At 41.6% G+C, this 25307-nt stretch overlaps 1 protein-coding gene across 1 annotated transcript in view; it reads right to left on the minus strand.

The window, feature by feature from the left end:
- SNTB1 (syntrophin beta 1) overlaps window positions 1-25307 on the minus strand; it is a 231901-nt gene that overhangs the window by 13511 nt on the left and 193083 nt on the right. Inside the window, exon 4 of the mRNA XM_072774351.1 lies at window positions 18693-18832. Within this exon, the coding sequence (XP_072630452.1) occupies window positions 18693-18832 (140 nt within the window). The remainder of the gene's footprint in view (window positions 1-18692; window positions 18833-25307) is intronic.

The raw sequence follows: 25307 nt of genomic DNA on the forward strand, positions 1-25307 counted from the left end.
GCGCCCAATGTCCTCGGGGTCTGCATCTGCCAAGCCCCCAGCGTCCAAGGGCAAGTGGACCAGAACCACCAGGAGCATCTGTGTGCCTGTGTTCGAGCCCCACCCCCCCACCAAGGGCGATGCTGCGCTTCCCAGGATCAGAAGATGACCGCATTTTATGGGGAATCTCAGGGATTTCCAAGAGTGATTTTTCCCACAGGATTGTCACACTGACTTTAAAACACAGCCCCAGCCTAAAATGTGCCTCTAAGTACATTCTGAAAGGCCAGATGGAAAAAACAAGGACTCTCAGCCTCTGAGCAGTCACTGGCTCCTACTTGTCACTTGTAGCCCTTTAAGCCCCAGGATGGCTTCTCCGGAGAGTCTTCCCTGGGCCCAGGTCACCATCCTGGGATTCTGGGATGGAGCCTCACACTGGGGCTCCCTGCTCCTCAGGGAGCCTGCTTCTCCCTCTCCCTCCCCTCCTCCCTCTGCCCCTCCCCCTGCTCCTGTGCTCTCTCTCAAATAAATAAATAAATAAATAAATAAATAAATAAATAAATAAATAATCTTTTAAAAAATAAATAAAAAATAAACCCCCGGATCTCTCCTGCTCTCCCCTGTTCCTTGATATGTCAACCTCCCTTTGGGAGAAGTGCTCCTATCAATCATTTGCAGGCTAGTGCGTGTATAATTTAGTAAATGTTACTTCTGCCCAGGATATTTGCATTTTCAGCCTTATCTTTTAATACAGAAAGAGATACACTACCATTTGTTATAGAAATTCCAGGTGTCTCTTCACCTGGTGGACGGGAGAGGGACCTTCTTAGGCAAAGCGCTTATTCCCTCTAGCTTGAAAATTGCACAAAGGAAATCCAAAAGCTTATTTTTCTCTTGTGAACTTAAATATTGGAGAGCAAAACTATTGGTGAAATTAAACATTGTACCCTGTTGAATTTCTAGCAATGAGCTTGTTGTATAACTCTGAGGAGCTTTCTTTTACTCACAAAGCTGACACTGGTTGGAGGAATGGTTTGCAATGCCTACTTGAAGAAAAAGGTTCATTGAAAAGCATTTCGCTTGTAAAATTCTTGGAAGATACAGAGATATACCCAAAGATAATAAATATTAATGCCTGGGTGGTTCAGCGGTTGAGCATCTGCCTTTGGCTCAGTGCATGGTCCTGGGGTCCTGGAATCGAGTCTCGCCTTGGGTTTCCCGCAGGGAGCCTGCTTCTCCCTCTGCCTATGTCTCTGCCTTTTTCTCTGTGCCTCTCATGAATAAATAGATAAAATCTTTTAAAAAATACATGAAATAATACTACTGTAAACTGTCCATGCCCAGCATAGACCTAGCATACAGTTTGTACTAAGTATTATTTCCATATCCCTTCCATACCCCTGGTGCTGCTACCCTTGGGTTCCCTATTTTAAAAAAGCAATTCCTGCCTCCCGTCCTTGGGGTTCAATATAATAAAATACATAAAACACTTAATTCAGTGTTTAGTGATCATAAGAAGCATCCAGGAAACATTAGTTCCCTTATGCCTTCCCTAGCCTGATATGTTCTCACTTTCCATCTCTAACTTCCCGCCAAGGGGACGTCAACTCTGTCACAATCCAGGGCCAGCAGAAATGTAACACAGAGGCCCAACTGGAAGGAGAAAAAGATGTACCATCCTCGTGAAGGATGCCACTTTTTTGTGAATTTCCTACCAATGTTAATTTTTCTCCAGAGACATTATAAAATCAAAACCAACAATAACTGGAAAATGCAATTTGTTGGAAAATTTGCACTTGGCAGATCTGGGTATAGGGAATTAAAATATTAACCAAGTGTAACAAGGTATGAGAAAGGCCTGTGTCTAGCTGATGGATACAGGGCACAGGGAGCAGGGAGTCCAGGATGGAGAAATACAGGGTGTTACAGGAAGTAACAATGAGAAAAGAGCTATTGGAGGTAGGACTCCTGCTGTGCTTTGTTATTCATCTCATCACCAAATTTCATTCATTGAAAAGAAAAGGGAAGAGGAGAAATTGATTTTTCCAGTAATCAAGCATGAATTACCTAATATCTATATTAAAGAACAAGTTGATTTGCTATCAGAAGAATAGCAGACATGCTGAATAATGCATTCTTTTGAATACACCAGTATTGGTTAATGAAACGTGTAGAGCTGTACGTAAACAATCAGATAAAGCAAATTGTCTTTTCCAGTACCTAATGTGAATACTGGTAACAAAAAGATACTTTTTCAGATTAAATCAGATTAAAATCAAGTGAACTACAGGGGCTCCTGGGTGGCACAGTCCAGTAAGGGTCTGACTTTCAGACCACAGTCTGGTTTCAGGTCAGGTCATGATCTTGAGGTCCTGGGATGCATCAGGCTCTGTGCTCAGCAGGGCCTCTGTTTGGGTTTCTCTCTCCTTCTCCCTCTGCCCCTCTATGCCCTCCCCCTTTCTCTCTCAAATAAATCAGTTTTTTAAAAATACCAAGTGAGGGACGCCTGGGTGGCTCAATGGTTGAGTGTCTGCCTTTGGCTCAGAAGTGATCCTGGGGTCCTGGGATCAAGTTCTGCATCAGGCTCCCAAAGGGGAGCCTGCTTCTCCTTCTTCCTATATCTCTGCCTCTCTCTGAGTGTCTGTCATGAATAAATAAATAAAAACTTAAAAAAAAACACAACAAGTGAACTACACTGAATATCCACATGATGCATATGAGTACATTCCTCTGGGTGTAGTATTAGACAGACTTTGCAAATTATCTTATAAATATATATAGCAAATGTGGCAAAATGTATATAGATCTACTAAAAATCTCTATGCAATTCAACTATATAAAACAAAAACTTTGAAACAAATCCGTTAATATTAAAATTTTCACTAAGCAACAATACTTTAAATGTAAAGATTTGCTTTAAAAGGCTACAAGACTGGAATGAAGTCAAATCTCCATGTTAATTCTTAGAATCGGATCTTCCATTCCACTGAAAAATATACACATTTCGACTCAGAATACATGTTTAGTTTGTCCTTTGTTTAACATTAGTGTTAATTTAGGCTTGGAATACCAGATGAGCTCCCCTAAGTCCTCTTGTATGTGCTTATGCCTGGGTTATCCTAAATTGTCCTCATCTAGGTTTTCAACTTAACACCTGAAGTGGAATAGCCTTTCTCAATATGAAGCGAACTGAGCCTTGTGGGATGAAACCTCCACCTGTGGCCTCATTAATCCCTTGCACGAACCAACTGGCCTCTAACAAATGAGACAGGAGATATGCTGAGACCTTCCAGTTGAAGTTACAGGACTGTTTTGGATTCAGGGGTGCTCCGAAGGGCCCTAGAGGAGCTTCCTGCTCTGTTCAAGTCTTTTCTCTACTTCCAAATGATCACCAAAAAAGTCACTAAGGCATTCATTCATTCATTCATTCAATAAAGATTTTGCCATTCACCAACTGGTATATCCTACAAACACTTATGGAACACTGTTATGGACTGAACTGTGTCCCCCTAAAATTCCTAAGTTAAAGTCTTGACCACCAGTGATGACTGTATTTGGAAATAGGGTCTATAATGAGGTAATAAAGGTTAAATGAAGGCACAAGGGTTGGGCCTTAACCAATAGGATGGTGCCCTTATAAGAAAAGAAAGAGATGTCGGAGATCTCTCTCCTTCTACACACACAGACTGGAAAGGCCAGGTGAGGATAGAGTAAGAAGGCAGCCATCTATAAGCTAGAAAGAAAACCCTCACTAGAAGTCAACCCTGATGGTACCTTGATCTTGGACTTCTAGTCTCCCGAAATATGAGAAAATAAATGTGTGTTGCTTATGCCACCTGCTTTATAGTATTTTGTCAGGAATAGCCAACTAATAAAAGCACCTGCTCTATGCAAACCCAAGGTGAGGCATGGTGTGAGTAGAAAAGATGTGGCCCAAACCTTAAGGAGATGCAGTTCAAGAGGAGAAATACCCTTTTCCCCTCTGATTCCCACAGACTCTTCACTCCAGATTCGTCCCTGTTCTTGGGAGGCTCACTTCTATAAAATGGAAGACAGTCAGAATATGGAAGTATGGCAGATGACAAGTAGAAGAGATGGATGGGTGGAGAATTACTCCTCTTCATTGAGGCAATCTGGTTATCTTGGGGGTCTTTCTCCAGAGGGTGAACCTGAACCTGGAGGGAAAGCCGTTCCATCACAGTAATGCAGACCAGTGGATTCTGGCACAGGATAAAGAGGAACCCTACAGTTATCAACATATTTGTCATCTCATTCTTATCAAGATGTTGGAAATAATAGATTTCCTTGTTCTTTATATCATCCCCAACTAATTGCTTTTGATTGTCAATAATAGTAAGTTGGGGACGACGATACATAGAGATGTGGATGTGAACCGCTCTGCCATCTTCAGAAGTTCGAACAGGGACTTGGTTGTTTGATAAATCATGGCATTTCGAAAATAAGACAAGGCCATTAGACAATGTAAGGCAAGGTAAGACTTTTTAGTTACATGACTGCTACAAGGAAGAAACAGAGAAAAGAGTGGCACGATTACATTTACAATGTTCTGTGAAATCTTTCTCCTGAGATGAATTTGTATTGGCACATTTCCAATATCAACCAATAAAATAATATTGGATATACAATACTGGATACTGTATAGTCCGACTGTTCACGGAGCATCGCCGCTCAGGACTCACAGTCACTTCGGATTAACAGAAGCTAAAGCAAAATTGCATAAGTAAGTTCCTTAATATCTTAAGAACCCAATACCTGGGTTCCAAATTAAGTAACAACAGGACCACGAGGATCATGTCCACTGCAAAGGACAGGAAGTTTTCACCAGAAGTCAAACCACTACTCAAAAGAAACCTTCATTTAGATGGGAGGTTGATGGTCCACACAAGGGAAGGTTTTCTAATAATGGAAAAGACAACATGAGTCGCAATCTCTAGATGTCTATGGTGTGTGAAGATAAGGCAGAGGCAGCTCGCATCTCCAGGCCAGTAGTGATATAGATGGATGGCTGAAAGAAAATATGATTTGAGAATTCTGGCTTTGCTGCTTTTATGAAAAAAAATGTTTTTGAGACGTGAGGAGGAAGGAGCGGTGGGAGCCCAGAAGGAAGAGATTTGGGAAGAAGGTACCCTGATGTTTCAAATGAACTCAAGTCCTTGTGTGAAGAATCCACACCAAGGTAGCAGAGGGGCTTAAATGCTACGTAAGTGAAACTCTGGGGGGAGGAGGATCTTTGGGAAATCAAGGAGAACAAATCAGCAGTTCAAAGACAGAAAAAGTGAAAATTATATCCTGATTTTCAAAACAAAGAATAAAGTCAATTCTTTGATCTTGTTCCCAGGCCAAATTCAGTAATTTTTTTAAAATTTTTAATTTATTATTATTATTATTATTATTATTATTATTATTATTATTATTTTAGTAATGGGTCTTTTTAAGGCATCACCTTTTCTTTTTTTTCACTTTGGAAAATAGGAAATAGGAGTTCACAAGGCCCTGTGTGACTTCCTTACATCAACTGTTTTCATCCAGAAACCAGGTTACTAGAAAAGGAATAGATTAAGTGAATATTCAGGAAAAAATGTACTGACAGAGTTTCCTTTAATATTCATTTGGACTTAAAAGGAGTAAGTGCTGGATACAAAGCTTATCAGTTAGATGAGTCCTATGTGAAGTGGTCAGAGCCAGGACGAATCAATTTAATTAGAAATGGAGGTAGAGGCCTCCGACCTGCCCTGTTGAACACTTTCATCAGTGACTTGTCTGAAGTTGTAGAGGACATTGACATCAAATCAGCGGATGACCCAAAACCGGTAAAAAGAAATACAGAATCAAGACATAAGATTACTAAGCACTGCAGTTGGAGCCCAAAACAAACAACAACAACAAAATTAGAATGGGGGAGACTCGGTGTAGAAGCACCACCGGAAATTAGTTGATGGCTGGCTCCACTTAGAGCAACCAACAGCACTAATGTGAATTTAAGATGAATTAATGGAATGAGAGCAGGTGATGGTCCTCTGTCGCCCTGTACTGATCAAACCACACCTAAAACACACCATTTGGTTTTAGACACCAAACTTTAGGAAAGGACTTCATCTTTCTGTACCCTGCATCCATTAGGCAGTGTCATGGAAGCTGTGGACCCTTTTTCTGAATAATGTGTACAAATTATAAGGTAAATAGAATTTCAAAGGAAACCAGTGATACTAAAATACAGCTCCATACAAGTGTCATGATATTAGAAGACAATGATCCAAACAGAAAAGTACAAAAACTGCTTCAGAAAGGACATTCTTGGAGATAATCAGTCTGGAAAAGAGAAGACAGTGTGTGAGGAATGGGAGGGGGGAGGAGGCCGCCATAAATGTCCCCAGTATCTGGGGAGGTGCTCAAGCATAGGCTGGGCAGTGACTTCCAGGGGACTCTAGAGGGCATTCTGGCCTTGAAAAATCAACCTTGATGGTTGATTAAAACCTTCCCTGAACCCTGGCCCATCTAGGAAGAATCACCTTTGGAGCAGATGATTCGCTTCTGAGGATCTAAGGTGAGGCAGGATCTCTTCCAGTGGGGCTGAGACTGCTTACGATGGCGGCCAGGAAGTGTTCGTGGAGGCCACTCTGTAAGGTTTGTTGCTCGTGTATCAAAGTCGACAGCTCCAGGGTAAAAATACGTGGAGGGAAAGAAACATTGGCTGTTGGCGGCACAGCAATCGGCTGGAGCTCAAGACCAAGTATAGCACGATCTCCTCGAGGGAGGCACCCCTTCTCTGGATTCCCACACAGCACTGAAGATCACCACCCCATCTCCCTCTCTAGATCCTGATGTTCTCCAGGGGAGAAGACTTGTTGCATCTCTCATTGATTTGGTGGCGTCTAGCATTCAACTCAACACACGATATGTGTTCAATGCATGCTGGCTGAATAACTGCACAAATACAAGTTTTCCAAAATGTTTTAAAAATCTGAGTTTAAAACAAATACAATTAAATTAAATTAAATTTAAAAAAATCTGAGTTCAATTTTGCAAAGGAAAGTACACACACACACACACACACATATCCTTGGCCTATTCGGAAATGCTACGAGACGTGAGGCAATGAAAAGGCCCCCTCGTGAGCTCTTCATTTGCAGACCATATTTGGGAACACATCACCGTAGCCAGCTTCTGGACACTTTAAGTAGCAGGTAAATGTCAGCTGGACTTTAAGATTTAGAAAATACATATTTAGAAAGGTAGGGCGAAAAAAAAAAATAGAAAGGTAGGGCGTCATCCAGAATGTGTCTGCCAGGAACAGCATTTTGACATTCCTCCCAAGATTCTTCCCAAAGATCTTTTCTGATCTGCAGTCTCAAGGGGGACTCTGAAATAGCTATTATTTATGTTTCAATTATTTTACATTTTAAGCTATTTATGTAGTCTTAAAAATATGACCATCTGTCTCATATCTGCAACAGGGACGAGGCTACAGCAACCAAGAAAATGCTATCTCCCAAGAGAAGATAACTTTCTTATCCTGTCGGAAGAAAATACTGGCACCCTGGGACAAGCTTTCAAGCTACAATTCACACCCAGTTTCTGAGCGTTATCTGAAACGGTGTGAGAAGCCCAAGGACATGCTTGTCCCTGGTTACAGAGTTCAAATACGTATTCCCACGGTTAGAAGCAAAGTCAAGAATTCCAGCAAGATTTTACATTTCCTACTATTTGGGAGCATGAGTAAGTGAACAAATGAAAGGCCTATATAACGTGCGGGGCAGGAGAATGAATCCCTGGGTGTGAGGGGACAGAGCAGAGTCAGGCAGCCCAACTCGGCCATCTGCCAACTGTGTGACCTTGGCAAGTTACCTAAGCCCTCCCTGCCTCAGATCCCTCAAATGCAAACTGGAGACAGCAGTATGCCTACTTCATTGTGTTGTTGATAAGGATGAAATGAGTTGTGTGAGTACTGTATGGAACAGCACCTGGAACAGAATATATAGGAAGAGCAACTGGTATCATTAGTTCGATCAGGGCAGGATTTTTCATTCGATTGTTCTCTGCTGTATGTACACAACCTAGAACAGTTCCAGGCACATGGCAAGCACTCAGTAAATATTTGTTACATCAATGACTGAATGAATAGCTACAATACAAGGAGGACTCTTTTCCAAGAAGTTTGTGATTAAGGACGCCTGTGAGATACCGTGACTTCTCTCTTACCCTTGGTCATCCATCCATGAAACCACAGCTAATGCTAGATACAAAGAACCTGGGTTTATATCCATCAGATGCTCATTTCCAGATTAATTCAACCCTGGCCAAAAGTGATCTTGAAAGGTAATTGGGATGAGATGTTCTATGGGATTATCCTAACATCCATTGCCTGTTTCTTCCTTCAAATCCATCTTTAGCAACTAGTGTTTTCAGTAGTGACTTGGTCCTTTAGGGAGTCAGAGTTGCCATTTTTTTGGGGGGTGGGGGAGTGGGTCTGGGAGTAGAAGGTGTCATTTTATTAAAAAAAAAAAAAGTGAATCATTAAGATTTCACATTCCTGGCCAGCATGGATCCATGGTATGTACATTTAAAGAACTGCATGTAAATGGATCCCTAACCTGGGTAAAAAGAAAGGGTGAAATATTTTTAAATTACTTCAACTGTCCAAAGTGGCTCACAAGGTGGATTCCACAAGGCTCAACGTGGCAGTGGGATAAGCCCATTTGTAGGTCAAATTCTTTGTTTGATACCTGGGGGAGCTTGGCAGTAAGAAATGCCTTCATTCCCTCAGGAGGCCAGGCAAAATGCATGTCCACCAATAACTGAGGTGCTAGACGGCATACAGTTTCTAGATCCTCAGATATGCCCCCCTCTGCCTGCTTGGTTTTGAGAAAAAAACATAACAAAAAAAAAAACTGTCTCACAAAGGAAGCTTATGCACTAATTTACTTCTGGATAGGTGTTAGAGGATGTTGCATAAAATGTTCCATACAAAAACATTATTATTAATATCCTTAATTAAAATAAAAGCAGTTGCAGCACACAGGTTCAGCGAAATTAGTAAAACTACATATTAGGTAACTGGGTTGCTAAGTAATATTACATTCTCATTTTACTTAATTGCTGAAATTAGCCATCTCCCAGTACATGCCACAGTGTAAGCCCCCCAAAAACAAGAAAGCAAAACAAAGGATCTGGTCAGATCCTTTAAATGATTCAGGTGTTCTTTAATAACTTTTATCCACTGGCCACCCTAATGGAGCCCAGCTGTCAACCGGTTGTCTAGGAAAGAAGTGAGGGGGAAAGTCACTAATAAGCTAATAAGAGGGCTGCTCAGGAACCAGCAAGCTGCCCCTCAGCCAAGAAGAGCTGAACAATTGCCTCGTTTCTAAACCTTCTAAACTTCTTTCATCTGAACATGGTGCTGAAAGGTCAGGCAAGGTCCCATCTCTAGAAAAGATATTATTGAGGGATACTGTCTTAAAGCAAAGACCGATGTAATACAGGAGAATGAGCAACAAAAGGGCCAATTTTTTACTATTTAGTGGAATTAATCCAGGTGGACTTCCAGAGACAGGGACGTATATTCTCCGTGGTCTCGTGACCTCTCACAGCCAGCTGTCATCAGAAGTGGAGAGAGGAAAGCAGATGCCTACTGTGTGAAAGGCTGCACTTAGTCTCCATGAGGTCTTGGAAGTGGTATTTACATGCTCCATTTTACCAACAAGGTAAAGGAATCCATGGTTCTGAGTGGTAAAGTAGCTGCCCAGGATCACAAGGTGAGTGTCCAGAACTTGAACCCAAGTCCACCTGACTACAAAGTTGATACTCTTTCCATTATACCAGGAAAAAGGGCCAAACTCCAGCTTGTCAACTATAGGCAGAAATTGTTCCTTCTTATAATGAGAGGGAATAATGAGCTCTTCAGGTCACCCAAGGATTTAATTCACCCACACACCCACACACTTGCCATGTCTAGAGATGAACAAGGCCTACGATCTGAAGGATATTCTCACATCGTGACAGTCCAATGTGTTGGGAAGTTTTCCTTTTAAGTCTTTTTTATCATTTAGCAATCTTAGAATTTTAATTTTTAGATATACTCTTTGAGTTTTTCCTGGTTATCTCTTCCATATTCCATTATCCCATCCATGTTTTAATTAGTTCAACATATATCGCAATGAGTATAGAATATAGATTATAAAAAGATCTTCAAGAACCTCTCCATGGAAGGTAATGACAAATAAAATCTGTACTCTTTTACTGGGAAAATGAAACCATGAGTAAATAACCTGAACAATTAGCTTTTGTAACACTTGGCTTTTACCCCTCCCGTTTTGCATTTTTTAAAATCCCCCTAACATCAGCCCTTAGTACAATGCTGGCCTCTAACAGGGGACTGTTAAACATTTCTTAAATTGAACTGGACATCCCTGCTCCAAAGAAGAAGTCATCAGTAGGCCACCTACCTGCAGCGTCCTTACAAGTGTCATTAAGAGCTAGCTTTCTAGTGTGAGCTGAGAGGTTTCAGTCTCCCCACGTCCCTCTCTCTACAAACAAATCAACAAACTCTTCCTTCGCCCTGTCCTTATATCTCAATGACTTTGGTTTAAGACACTACAAATCCATGATAAATACAGTATTATATGTGGGATCAAACTTATTATTCATACATTAATTTCAATTATTTTTCCCAATCTTAATTGCTTACATCTATCAACCACTTATCATGTCTCAGGCATATGCTAAACACTTACATGTACTGTCTCAATGGGTCCCACCAATAACCATACAAAGCAGAAGAAACTCTTGCCCTTCATAAAGATGAGGAGGCTTGGATTCAGAGGAACTGATATTTTCCCACAACTGCATTGCAAGTCAAGGTCTCAGGATCCAACTCCCAGTGTGTCTGACTCCAAAGACCGTGGAGCTCCTCTGGTGTGAGCTGAGGGGTTCCAGTCTCCCTGCTCATCTCCCCTGCTCATCTCCCACCTGACTCTAAGGAGCTGCTGGATTAATAGGAGGGAGGAGAGGGGACCAGCAGTTAGTGTAAACTCTAGGTACATAGAGCCCAAACAGGATGGAAGGATGTGAAGACAAACCCTGAACTTTTCAGTTTGATAGAGTGCGGATCCATGGGCTTGCAGAGCCTCTCATGCTTCCCTTGGGAATGCCATGGCACAGACTCACATTCCCTAAGAGAAAAGAGGCTTACTGGGCTGAGTGTGCAAACCACAAACTGATTGTAATTTAATGTTTGACACACACAAACGGCTCAACTTCCCCAGTGGAAAGCATTCCTAAAATTTCTGAGGCTGGCCTGAGGCAGCAACTACTTTTAGCACGTAGAAACAGGTTAGTTCCTTAGGCACCAAAGATTACCCAACACGTTTAATAGAAATGCCAGTGTCTTTGGCTCCCATGTGGAATCAAAGGAGTGACCTGCACATTCATGAGTTCCTCTTCTCCAGCTACCCTATCCCTTCTCTTGGGCCCACAGTGGGGAGAACTGGGCTCAGGGCAGCATCACTCCTTCTGCAAGTTCTGTGCTTCCCAGTCTTTTGCCAACCACTGGGACTGGGCATGCAGAATTTCTGTGTTAAATCTCCTCTAGAATTTCAGACATACCGCAACCTCAACCCTCACTCTCTGTAGGCCTATCTCACTTACCAATTATGACGACGGTAACAAAGACAAAAACAAAACAACCCAACCCACTTCCTCCATATGGGCAAGAGTATATGTACCTTTTTTTTTTTTTAAGTGGTCAGCAACATCAAATAAGCTTTGACTAAGCAAAACAAAACCAAAAAAAACAAAAAACATTTTTCCCAAAGACTCATAAAAGCTGAGGGATGAGAATAGCTAAAATCATGTGTTGGAAAACTTCTCAAATGCACTGCTATAAATTGTGCCATTGATGCACAGAGGCACCATCGATGCTTGTCAGTGGGAGAGGCGACGGCTCATACACTTCTCTGCTTGGTGGTCAACATCAAGAACACGCTGTGAACATTTCTAGTGTCACTGCTTTGAAACACAATCAAATCTTCATCTTCGAAAAAAATACAAATTTGATGTGCCTGAGACTACAAAACAAAGACAAAAACAAAAACAACAAACAACAAACCAAAACTAAACAAATCAACAAGTCAACAATGAACTGTCTGGGCAAGTAACTTGATTTTAGGAGAACCTGTTTCCTACTGGCTCTGGTCCCTGCCTGTTCTTGGGCAAGAGAAAAGCCTGTCTGACATCCTGAACAATGCTGCCCAGCACTGCTAAGGTGAAGGGAACAGGATTGGCAGTTGCCCAGACTTGCTGTGTGCCAGTTGTGATACTAAATAAGGCTGTACTTCTGTCATGGCCATGGACTGAATCCTGTCCCACTGTCACCCCGTCAGTTCACATGTTGAGGGCCTAACCCTCAAAGGGTAGATATTTAGAAACAGAGCCAACAAGGTGGTCATTACGGTTAAATGAGTTCATAAGGGTGTGGCCCTGCTCTGGTGGGTTTAGTTTCCTTATAAGAAGAGGCCACCAGAGAGCTCCAGTGTTCTCCCTCCCCGTACACACATAAAGAAGAAGTCATATGAGCACACAGCAAGATGGAGGCCACCTACAAACCAAGAAGAGGGCTCTCACCAGAAACCAACCACACTGATACTGGGGTCTTAGACTTCTCAACCTCCGCAATTGTGAGAAAATAATGATCTGTTGCTTCAGCTATCCAGGCTACGGTATTTTGGTGTGGCAGCCTGAGCTGACAGGCACGGTCATCATCCTGGCATTTTCATAATCACTCTGTCACAGACATTACGATCCTAGTTTTCAGGTGAAGAAACAGGATCAGAGAAGTGACATGATTTGCTCAAGGTCACACAGCCTGTAAACTGGGGCTTGCCTGGGCAAACCTGGAATATGAACCCGGGTTGTCAAATCCAATACTGTGATCATTCCTCTCCACCAGTAAAAAAAAAGTCATTTTTATTTTTTAAGGAGATGTTTTTCAGGCTTTCTGTTTGTTGATCTATCTTTATTTTTATTATTATCATTTTTTTGCTGACAAGATCACCTTTAAAAGATTTCTCACAAGGTGCTATAATGACAACCTGTGGATTTCAGTTGTTCACAAGTTTTCAGTGTGATGAAGTTGTTTTTAAAATGTGGCCAACGAACTATCAAATCCCCAGATAGAGAAAAGGTTAAAAAATAAGAGTACTAATACTAAATGTATTTAGCACTTACCACATGTCAAACACTATCCTAAGCACTTTACATTACCTAATGTAACCTTTTAACAACCTTATCAGGTAGGTACAAATATTATGCCCGTTACAGATGAGGGACATGAGGTAATAAGAGATTACAAAATTTGCCCAAATTTCCAAAACTTGGTAAGCAGCTGGGATTTGGAGCCATGCTGTAAGTTTCCAGAGTCTGTGCCCTGGAGCATCCATGTAATGGAATGCTACACAGTAAAATAAAGTGAAGGTAGAGTACAAAACATCATAGGAAAATTCTAAGATCATGTTAAGTGAAAAAGCAGGGCAACCATACAACACATTTTAGGGGCTTCTGATGACTCTGTGAACACTAGATCCAGGACAGCCTTTGAATTAATTCACTGGTGGTCACCACAACATAAGGCAAAACAGTGCTTCTGAAGAACCACAGGGAAGAAAGATTTTTCACAGAGTTGGAACAACAACCCTAAAATTTGTATGGAACTTTTATGAATAGACAAAGATCATGAATAGCCAAAAGAATGCTGAAAAAGAAAACCAAAGCTGGAAGCATCACAATTCCAGACCTCAAGCTATATTACAAAGCTACAATCATCAAGACAGTATCATACTGGCACAAAAATAGACACATACGTAGAGAGAACAGAGAATAGAACCCAGAAATGGACCCTCAACCCTATGGTCAACCAATCTTTGACAAATCAGAAAAGACTATCCAATGGAAAAATGACAGTCTCTTTAACAAATGGTGTTGGGAAAACTGGACAGCCACATGCAGAAGAATGAAACTGGATCATTTCCTTATGCCATACACAAAAATACACTCAAAATGGATGAAAGACCTAAATGTGAGACAGGAATCCATCAAAATCCTAGAGGATAACACAGGCAACAATCTCTGTGACCTTGGCTGCAGCAACTTATTGCTAGACACATCCCCAAAGGCATGGGAAACAAAGGCAAAAATGAGCTATCAGAATGAAAAGCTTTTGGACAGCAAAGGAAACAGTTGACAAAACCAAAAGGCAACTTACAGAACGGAGAAGATATTTGCAAATGTTTTATAGGATAAAGGACTAGTGTTCAAAATCGATAAATAACTTATTAAACTCAACACCCAAAGAACAAATAATCCAGTCAAGAAATGGGCAGAAGACATGGACAGACATTTCTCCAAAGAAGACATACAAATGGCCAAGAGACACATGAAAAAATGCTCAACATCATTCAGCAACAGGAAAATAAAAATAAAAATCACAATGAGATACCACCTCACACCAGTCAGAGCTAAAATTAACAGTCATGAAACTCAAATGTTGGTGAGGATGCAGAGAAAGGGGAACGCTCTTACACTGTTGGTGGGAGTGCAAGCTGGCACAACCACTCTGGAAAACAGTATGAAGGTTCTGCAATAACTTAAAAATAGAGCTACCCCACAATCTAGCAATTGCACTACTAGGCATTTACCTAGTACAAAGATACAAATGTAATGATCCAAAGGGGCACCTGCATCCCAATGGTGATAGCAGCAATGTCCACAATAGCCAAACTACAGAAAGAGCCCAGATGTCCATTGCCAGATAAATGGATAAAGAAGATGTGGTCTACATATACAAATGAATATTATTCAACAATAAAAAAAATGAAATCTTGTCGTTTGCAAGGGCATGGTTGGAACTAAAGGGTATTTGCTAAGCGAAATAAGTCAATCAAAGACAATTATCATATGACCTCACTCATGTGGAATTTAAGAAACCAAACAGAAGTGCACAGAAGGGAGGGAATAATAAAACCGACAAAATCAGAGAGGGAGACAAACCATAAGAGACTCTGAACTTTAGGAAAGAAATTGAGAGTTGCTGGAGGGGAGGTAGGTGGGGGGATGGGGTACCTGGGTGATGGGCATTAAGGAGGGCACGTGATGTAATGAGCACTGGGTGTTATATACAACTGATGAGTCACTGAACTCTGCCTCTGAAACCAATAATACACTATATGTAAATTAATTGAATATAAATTAAATAAAATAAAATTTTATTTAAAAAGCAATTTTAAAAAGTCATGAGTCCCTTTCTTTAGAAAAACCCAGTCAAAGACTTATAATGCTTCTAGATAAGCTATGTGCCTAAATACTCATACATGCAGGACACACTGCCATATGTGACCATAGAGAACTCAGGGGAAATAAATGAGTCACTTGATGAACTTAAATAAGGGGCTGGGGAAGCAGCCCTTGGAAGAACTGGGGTAACTTCTGTAATGGAAGGATCCAGAGTTTCCCTTTGACCTCTACTACTCCTGGCAGCGAGTTTTCTGCCAGAAGCAAACAGCTTCAGCCTAGCCTCCCATCTCAAACGGCCAGCTTTGTCTGCAGGGACAGAAGAGTTTCTATCTTCAGCTGCCGTGAACCCAGCTCCATAGCCTGGAGCCACACAAGGACTGTGTCCTCCCAGTGTGATTATGGGATTCCGGTGAAGGCGAGGGTTGTTTTCCTCATTTTTTGTTGGCTTTCCAACAGTCTTTCTCTAGGCATGTCTACAGGATGGTGGAGGGAAGAGGACCATGGTCAATGCATGGAAGCCATGGTGGCTGCTGCACAAGCCAGTTAGAAACCTATTTCCCCAAAGTATATCTCCAAAGCTAGGCTTTGGAGAGACAGCAGCATTTCACCAATGCATCTAACAGATGAGGACTCTGAAAGGGAGGCGCAGTGATTAGCTCGGGGTAAGTACTCTTCTGGCGGGAGGAAAACTAAGATGGAAACTCCAGCTGTCACATTTCCAGGCTGCTGCTCAGGAACAGGTGACAAGATATGTACTAGTTCAAGGGGACGAAATAAGCACAAACAGCCAGTGCTGCCTCCATATTGTGGACATCCTCTGCCTCACCGGTTACCAGCTGGAGATCAGGGTCATGATTATGAGCCGAATTTTATCACTGCTCATAGGACTAGCATACACATACAGTAACACGTTGATTTTGCAGTTCAACGGTGAGGCTGGGTAATTTGGAAAAGAGGTGGTAAATTGGGATGTCAAGGATCATCACTGCATCTCCTTTACATAGAGATGGAAGGCACTGATTTTTTATGATGCATATTCTGTTCTAACTAAGCACAGTTCACACTGAAGGGGTTTCCATTTTTACTTCCATAGCAGATGCAGGCTCATGGGTTTAGGTTACTCGTGTGCTTTGCTCACAGTCCAGACCTGGCATGTGAGCCTGTAACAGATACCTTTTGGTACCCCACCCAGACCTACTCCGATGCCATTTGTTGTCCTGTGCATCCCTCCCCGTGAGCCACTGGTGCCTGCTTGTGTAGATGGCCTGAAGAGCCTGCGACACAACCTCCCATCAGGCAGCTTGAGCTTTTGACACGCTGCTGATTCTGAGCTAGTCAAATACGCCCTAGGGTAGTGCTGTCCAATAGAACTTTCCGTGATGATGAATATGTTCTTGATCTGTATTGTCCAAAGTAGTAGCCAATAGTCACAGCTACTGAGTACCTGAAACGTGGCTAGTGTATGTAGCCTGAAGAACTGAATTTTTCAAATCCTGAATTGGGTGCATGAATAAAAAGGCAGCCCCCATGTCTGAATGCTCAGAAACTATGAGGAAAAAAAGCTATCCATGCGTTAGGGTAAGTTTTATTTTCAAGTTGCCCTAGAATTACCTAGGAACTTTACTGTACTTAGATGTGTGAGGCTGAAAATCAGTCTAAGAGGCATGAGTCCAATTTCTCTTCTTAGTACCTGGAAGACAGTGACCATCGTCTAATCTTTCTTTGGGTCCAGTTGTGAGAATGTCTCAGAATCTGCATATCAGTGCCCGTGGGTGAGGACTGTGGATGAGACTGTGGAACATGATGGCATTTGGGCTGAATCTGAATGGAACCTAAAACACAGCCTGAAGCTCCACTGTAGGATGTTTGGATTCTGATTATTGAGATTTTATTGTAAACATCAATAGTGCTTTCATGGCTACCTGTCAAAGGCTTTGAGGCTTAGGATATCCAAAACTTAAATTACTGTTTTATTTTATTTTATTTATTTATTAATATCTACGTGATCTAGGCTTGGTCCCTGGCCCCTGAAGGCCTCCTCCTCTATTCACCCTGAGGCCAATAATTGCCATCTTCAGGTCACCCTTGCTGTTCTCCATCATCACCATAAGTGAAAGGAAGAGGGGTTTTAAAGGAGTTTCAGCTCCATACACCATTGCTATTTTAATCTCATGTCCCCTCTTGTTCTGCTTCCAGGTCTCACTCTCTTCTCTGCACCTGAGCCTAAGCTATATCCTGTGTGGCATCTTAGTCCCTCCAGAATAGAGAACTCATCTTGTCTCCATCTCTCTCTCACTCAGGACTGATGCTCCAAAACCTCAGTCCACTCTGCTCTCTGTCTGTGGGACCAAACTCATTCCAGAGTGTGTCCCATGTTGTTCAGGAATTCATCCTACAGACATTGGGGCCCAGTATTGCCAAGCATAATGCCAGGGAGGCCAGAAACATAATGTTAGCATGCCTACCCTCTAGGTAAAGAAAGAGAGGTACAGGAGAAATGAAAGCTGCGTCCATCATCATAAAGCACATACAGGAAGAGCCAGCAACAGAAGCCAGGTCTGGGAGTTGCTAACTACTTGAAGGCAAGACTCCGTTTTAACGAGCTTTTGTGTTCAGGATAGAGACCTCTGAAAAGGGGTCTTCAGCATGTGCTGTTATCTTAAGCACATGATGCATTAAGATAACATATGTCACATGAACAATAAGGGACATTGAAGGCCCTAAGAAACAGATAGACTCTGGCAGCCCCACTTCCATAGGAAGTAACACACAATTGAGAAAGAATTTTCTATGGGGTCTCTGGTGCTGAGCAAACATTACAAAGCACACGAGTACACGCCCGTATGACAATCTCTGTGCCAAAAGTGAAGACTCTTGCCTGATAATCCTACCTGAATTTCAAGACCATAAACACATGCACATAGTTGGTCTCAAAGGAAATGGAGTGGAGACCCAGGCAGGTGACCATCTCACAGATGTCACTGTTCCTTCAGGATGGATACGCAGTTTGTTTTTGTCTCTGCATTGCCCTGCGCTTGGCTATAGATGATCATTAATCTCTCTGGATAAAGATGTGTGGCTATCTGCTGGAGAGCTCTCAGCTCCTGATGCAATAGTAAGCAGGAATATAATGCACTTAAATAATCATAATTGACCAGAACAATCTCAAACCGCAAAGACATCACACTCGCACAGCCCGGGTGGCTCAGCGGTTTAGCGCCGCCTTCGGCCCAGGGCGTGATCCTGGAGACCCAGGATCAAGTCCAACGTTGGGCTCCCTGCATGGAGCCTGCTTCTCCCTCTGCCTGTGTCTCTGCCCCTCTCTCGTTCCTCTCTGTTTCTCATGAATAAATAAATAAATCTTAAAAAAAAAAAAAAGATATCACACTCAAACACAGGGCCATGGCTACCTGGTGGCAAGAAGAGGGTATGTGTGAACTGGGCTGAACCAGGCTTCCTTCCTCCGGGGCATGCTGTCATAGATTAAAAGGTCCTTCTCAGTCAATACAACGAGTGCTGGCTTCCACTGCTTCTCGCTCTCCCCAGGCACCTGAAACAGAAAACACAGCACTGTCACGTCACAGCCCGAAGGAAGAGTGGCTGGAAAGGAGAAGCTGGCATTCCTCCAATCAGAGGACCCGACAACAGGAGTCTTGGGTTCAGGTTGTGAAATCAAAATGAGAAGAAACCATTCATGGTCGCAGGATTCTTGATTTTTCTCAAGGGCCCAGCAGGTATCAGTACAGCCAAGAAGCAGCCCAGCTGCCAAACAGCTGTCACTGCTTCTCACCTGCCAGTCAGCACTGAGATCATTATTTCAGAGTGGGATGCAGATGCTCGGGGGAAAAAGCAATCCCAGATGGTTCTCTGGTAGAGTACATTGTTTTTATTATGAAATAGGAAGGTTTGAAAGCTTTTGAAGAAACATCCAAAGGCTCTGGGAATGTATTATGGAGGCACATGTCTGTCTGGAGAAGTAGGGGACATCACAGCCTTTCAGTTAGACTGTTTCTGTGACTTGGGCACCATCTTTAAATTCTCCTAGTTCCATTCAGCACAGAAAATTCCTTAACTCTAGAGGTGAAATGACCTGGCAGAGATATGAGAGGATTCCAACATCAAGTTGGATGTTTGGAAGTCCCTTCCAATCCTGGAAGTTGGGTAGCTCAGGTCTTAGTGAGCCACTCATGAGCCACTCCTCCCTCTGCCCAGTGTTGATCATCCCAACTCTGTACATGTTCATTTTTCCATCTCTGAAAATTCCCTCTGTCCAATTTGAACTCTAGGCCCTAGGATAAATCTTTATGCTCAGTTTGGAAAAACAAAACAAAAACAAAACCTTCCATGTGCTAACCTTGCTACTCAAAGCACAGATCACGTTCCAGGAGCGTCAGCATCACATGGGAGTCTGCTAGAAACACAGAGTCTCAGGTTCATCCTAGACCTATTGAATTAAAATCTGCATTTTAGCAAGGTCTTCGGGTGACCCATACATTCATTAAGGACTAAGAATCACTGGTGTAGATGAGGTTAAGGTTGTCTCTGATGCTGGAAATTTAGTGAAGATTCAAACCACAATCCAAAATCTATTCAAAATTCAACTAGGCAATAAGTTGAATAAATGATAAAATTAATTTCTTCCCTTTCTATTCTTATCATTTCTTTTCTTAAGTGTCAACACTGACATCTATATTGAAGTGGCTTTATTTTTTTTTTTAAACCCGAAAGTGAATCTTTATTTCGAACAAGAAAATAATTCACAATCAATGACCCACATTTTTAAGAGTGGAAGACAAATTACCACAATCATCACCAAATTCAGAACAATAATATTTTTCCTAAGTGTCATAAGTACCTCTGTAACACCTTTTTCTTATTTTTTTTTAATTTATTTTTTATTGGTGTTCAACTTACTAACATACAGAATTTGAAGTGGCTTTAAGACTGAATGATCAAAGTAGAGAAGATGTGCAGGGCTGTGGAAGGGGGGTGAGCTTTGTAGGTTATGCAGTTTTATGGGCTGCCTGAACCTGAGTCTCCGCTCCACTATTTATTGCCCATGTGACTCTGGGAGAGTTATTATTCTCTGTCCTTCTATTTGCTCACTGATAAGGATACTATCACACACAACAGTGGTTAACAGTGTCGTCTCTGGAGCCAGAATGCCTGAACATAAATCATAGCTCCTCAATTTACTAGCTGTGAGCTCTCAGCCAAGTCAGCGAATCTTTGTATCTCAGTTTCTGTACCTGTAAGATGGGGAAACAATAGTACCTATATCAGAGGATTATGGTGAAGATTGAGTTAAAATGTTTAAAATGCTTATCACAGCGGAGAATTAGCACCATTTAGAGCCTATTAACTAGGGTTCACCTCATAATGCCAGAGTGGAGATTAAATGAGACGGTGCACGGGGTGCCTGGCTGGCTCAGTCAGTAGAGCATGTGATTCTTAATCTCAGGGTAGTAAGTTCAAGCCCCAAGTTGGGTGAGGAGCCTACTTTAAAAAAATAAACAAATGAATGAATGAATGAATAAATAAATAAATAAATAAATAGAACTGAGTCAGTGTATGTAATGTGCTTAGCATGATACCTACCAGATGGTAAGACCCTAGTGAATCACAGGGTGGGAAAATCATAGCAGTCTCACTGGCTTCTAAAGTTGTCAAAAGGAATTCTTTGGAAATGGCAATAATATGACAAAGTACTGACTTTCCTAGGAAAAAATTATAAGGAAATCCAAGAATACCTTTGGTGCTAACAATTTCAACTCATCTTTTCCTATCCATCCCTAAGTTCTCCCAGGAAGAATCCATTACATCATGATCATGCTCCTTCCAACAATTCCAGACAAAAGCTCCCTTTTTGGGGCACCTGGGTGGCTCAGTCGGTTAAGAGTCTGCCTTCAGCTCAGGGCATGATCCCAGAGTCCTGGGATGGAGCCTCATGTCCGTCTCTCTGCTCATGGGGAACCTGCCTCTCCCTCTCTCTCTGCTCATCTCCCTGCTGGTGCTCATTTGCACTCCCTCTCTCAAATAAATACATAAAATCTTAAAAAAAAAACAAACAAACCCACCTCCCTTTCTAGAAAGAAAAAACCCCTGTAAAGCTATTTACACTAGAATGTGAATGACTACCTGACTTGTTTCTCCCATTAGGCATTTGGTACATATTTTAAAAATCCAGTTTTATCCTATTGCTTTTTCCAACAGAACAGCAGCATCTTTAAGAGATCAAAATGAATTGTCACAGAATGCAATATACGGGACCTTACAAGGTGACCAAGCTATGGTCTCAAAGCATAGTGTTTGGGGAGTTTGAAATAAATTTCTTCCAGCCTCTACATTATACTTAGTAAATTACTTTTCTAGTTCATTAAATTGGACTGGAAAAGCTACAAATGATCCTCCCAAAATGCCTATCTTACTTACCTAGTCAGATCTGATCCATTAACTTTGACTAGCATCATTTAAATGTGAACATAACTAAGTATCATTCTTCAAAAACAATATTAACTTTGCAAAATAAACCTTAACAGTGAATGGCAACAGTAAAATGCAGACCCTTCTACTGGTGGAATCACAAACTCACCCACACGTCAAAGAGTATACAGAGGTATCAGTAATTCTAAAGCCCTAAAACATCTTGTCGTTTATCAAAGAGTGTTTGGTGGATTTGCTAACTGTGCTGTGAGAATACTCAGTGGGCATTTTCCACAGTTTCTGGGTGCAGAGCTTTCATTTTAATACTATGTGAATGCTTGAAGCTAGAAATCTGCCCATGAGGACAATCAACTTTCCAAGGAGAAAAATGTTATGTTGAAAACAGGTTTTTAATACCATACTTCATGCCATGTGAGCTTCACACTGCAAAGCCTTTCCAGAACACTTATTTTTAGGGGGGCTAGTGTATTTATGCTGCTGTTCAGTGACAACTTCCATTACAAATCCAAATTTCCTGGCACCCAAAGATTCTCCAGCATAAATGCAACCATTCTGGGATGAGTCTCTATTTTATTAAAACGTGACTCCTGAAAAAGAGGTGACAACTTCCATCTCAATCCTAGTTTCCTGCTGCCAAATGCGGTGGCAGTTTCTAAAGAACTGATCATGTTTCTCATGAAGAAGGAGAAGGGGAATATACAGGGAAAAAGACTCACAATTCTGAAATTACTCTGTCGGGCAACTGTGTTGAAGTGGAATCCTGTCCCCTACTGTCACTTCTGTAGAGCATGAGAGAAAAGGTTTACAAAATGACAAGAAGAATTTGAGAGACTGGAAAGAAGTTACTGGTAACAACTGAAGGAAGTAGAAACACATGGATGAAGTCCACATGTGGTATAGCTTAAACTTACAAAATGTTACATGTCAATTCTATTTCAATAAAAAAAAAAAAACCAAAAAACTGAGGAAATAGAATCATTGAATCCTCTATTTCAGACAGGTCTCATAAGTCATCTACATCAGCAGTTCTTAAACTTTTTAAAAAAGATTTTATTTATTTATTCATGAGACAGAGAGAAAGGCAGAGACAGAGGCAGAGGGAGAAGCAGGCCCCCTGAGGGGAGCCCCATATGGGACTCGACCCCAGGACCCCAGGATCATGACCTGAGCCTAAGGCAGACGCTCAACAGCTGAGCCATCCAGGTGCCCCATTTTTTAAACTTTCAAAATTCAGTGGACACTCTGATCAGATTAAATCACAAGTCAAAGAACAAAATATAAAACAATTGAAAAAGGCTCTGTGTGTGGTTACAGCCTGGTTGAGATCCAAGACTTTACGCCTTTATCTTATCGCCAGCCACACCTCTGAGTGAGGTTCCCAGCAACCCCAGGGATACAGTTTGAAAACTACTGACCTCGTGTTCTCTAAAATACCTAGAATCTGCAGATTAGTTTCAAAGAGACAGTCTTACCAAAGCTTTTCAGTACCTTTTCTGTAGGTATTTCCAAAAAAAGAATACTGCTGTTGCCTAGGCAAAGTCGCAATGATGAAATTAATTAATACATACAGAGGGCTTAGAAAAGTGTCTTGCATACAGTAAGCAAGCGAATCTTTAAAAACAGTAGCTATTCTAATTCTAAAAGATATATGTATCCCTATGTTTTTTGCAGTATTATTTACAAAGCCAAGATATGGAAGCAATCTTTGAGTCCATTGCCAGATAAATGGATCAAGAAGATATGAGGGAAATATATATAAAGAATGGAATATTACTCAGCCATAGAAAAGAGTGAGATCTTGCTGTTTGTGACAACATGCATTGACCTCAAGAGTATTATGCAAAATGAAATAAGTCAGACAAATAAAGACAAATAACATAAGATTTCACTTATATGTGGAATCTAAAATACCAAGCAAAATGGTATCAAAGCAAAACACAGAGACACGCAAATACCGAGAACCAACTGGTGGTTGTCAGGTGGGAGGGAATGAAAGAATGGGCAAAACTGGTAAAGAAAAGTAAGAGGTAAAAACTTCCAGTTATAAATAAGTCATAGGGATGAAAAATACAGCACGGGGAATATAGCTAATAATGTTGTAATAACTTTGTATGGTGACCAACAGTAAGACACCATGGTGATAATTTCATAATGTATATAATTCTCCAATCACTATGTTACACATTTGAAACAAATATAATATTGTATGTCGACTACACTTCAATTTAAAAGAAGATTTTATATATTCTTATTACCTCATCAAAGTAAGAATAAGTGTGTATCAAACAAAAGATCTGAGTAAACTTGAGCAAGAATTACTTGCCTTTCTGGGTCTAAGAATGGGATGGGACAGTGGTGCCTGGTTAGCACAGTCAGTTAAGTGTCCGACTCTTGGTTTCCACCCTGGTAGTGATTTCAAGGTCCTGATCTCAGGGTCATGAGATTGAGTCCCAGGTCGGGCTCCACGCTCAGCACAGAGTCTTCTTAAGCCTCTCTCTCCCTCTCCCTCTGCACCTCCTCCCCACTCCTCTCTCTGTCTAAGATTAATAAATAAATCTTAAAAACAAAAACAAAAACGGGTTAGGACAAAGTTATTGCTAACAGCCTTTCCAACTTGAAAACCAGACCATCTCTTTCAGTTTAAAATTCTCTGCTTCTAGGCTGGGACTGCTTTAGCTACTAGGTCTCTTGCTTTATACCTCTTTGTTCCATGGACTCTGTTTATGGGGCACCCCCCCCCCCCAGCATATGGATCTCTTTTTCTCTGTTCGTGCCAACTCTTCCTAAAATGGTTATTTTTCTACCCTCTCCTGGAGCACGGGGTGGCAGGGACAGCTCAGAGGCTTCAGAGCCAAACAGCATGTCTTCGAAATCGGGCTTTGCCACTTCTGAGCTGAGGGACTTGAACAGATTTCTTAACTGCTGTGAGCACTTGTTCACTGATGTGTAACATGCCGATAATGGCCTCGTATGCATATTTTATGAGGATTAAATGAGACAACGTATATAATGCACTTCCCATATGGCAGATCCTGGAAATGTTAAACTATCCCCACCATACACCTCACACACACTCTTGCTTCCAGCTACCCTGCTCAGGGAGGAAGGTCTGGATGTGAGGAGAGTGACTAATAGCAGAATAAAAATAACGTTCACGGAGAAAGAAGGTCAATCACAATGTTTCTTTGGGAGATCATGGCTATCTCGGCAACTTTTTAATTTAAGTCTTTTCACTTCAGATTACTAGGAATTTAGAACAAAGGACAAGATTCCATGGTAATAATAATTAGCAATTATCAACTTCCAAATGCTTTACAAACATTAGATAATTAATCCTTGCACCAGCTCTCAGAGAGGCAGATAAAGATCCCCTCCACTTCACCAAAAGAAGAGGAACAAGTTCTTAAATGTGGCCACGGGAACATGGGAAACATGCTAACAAGTCACCACCTGCGGCCCTCCTCTAGCTGGTCCCGAACAACCCCAGGACCCAGTGGTCGGCACCGGGCGGGACATCCATGCCTGGAAGCAGAGCAGATGGAAAGGAAGAGAAGGCAGAGGAGAATGAGAAAGAGGATGAG

This window comes from Canis lupus, chromosome 14, assembly GCF_048164855.1.
Source record: "Canis lupus baileyi chromosome 14, mCanLup2.hap1, whole genome shotgun sequence".
Classification (NCBI taxonomy): Eukaryota; Metazoa; Chordata; class Mammalia; order Carnivora; family Canidae; genus Canis; species Canis lupus.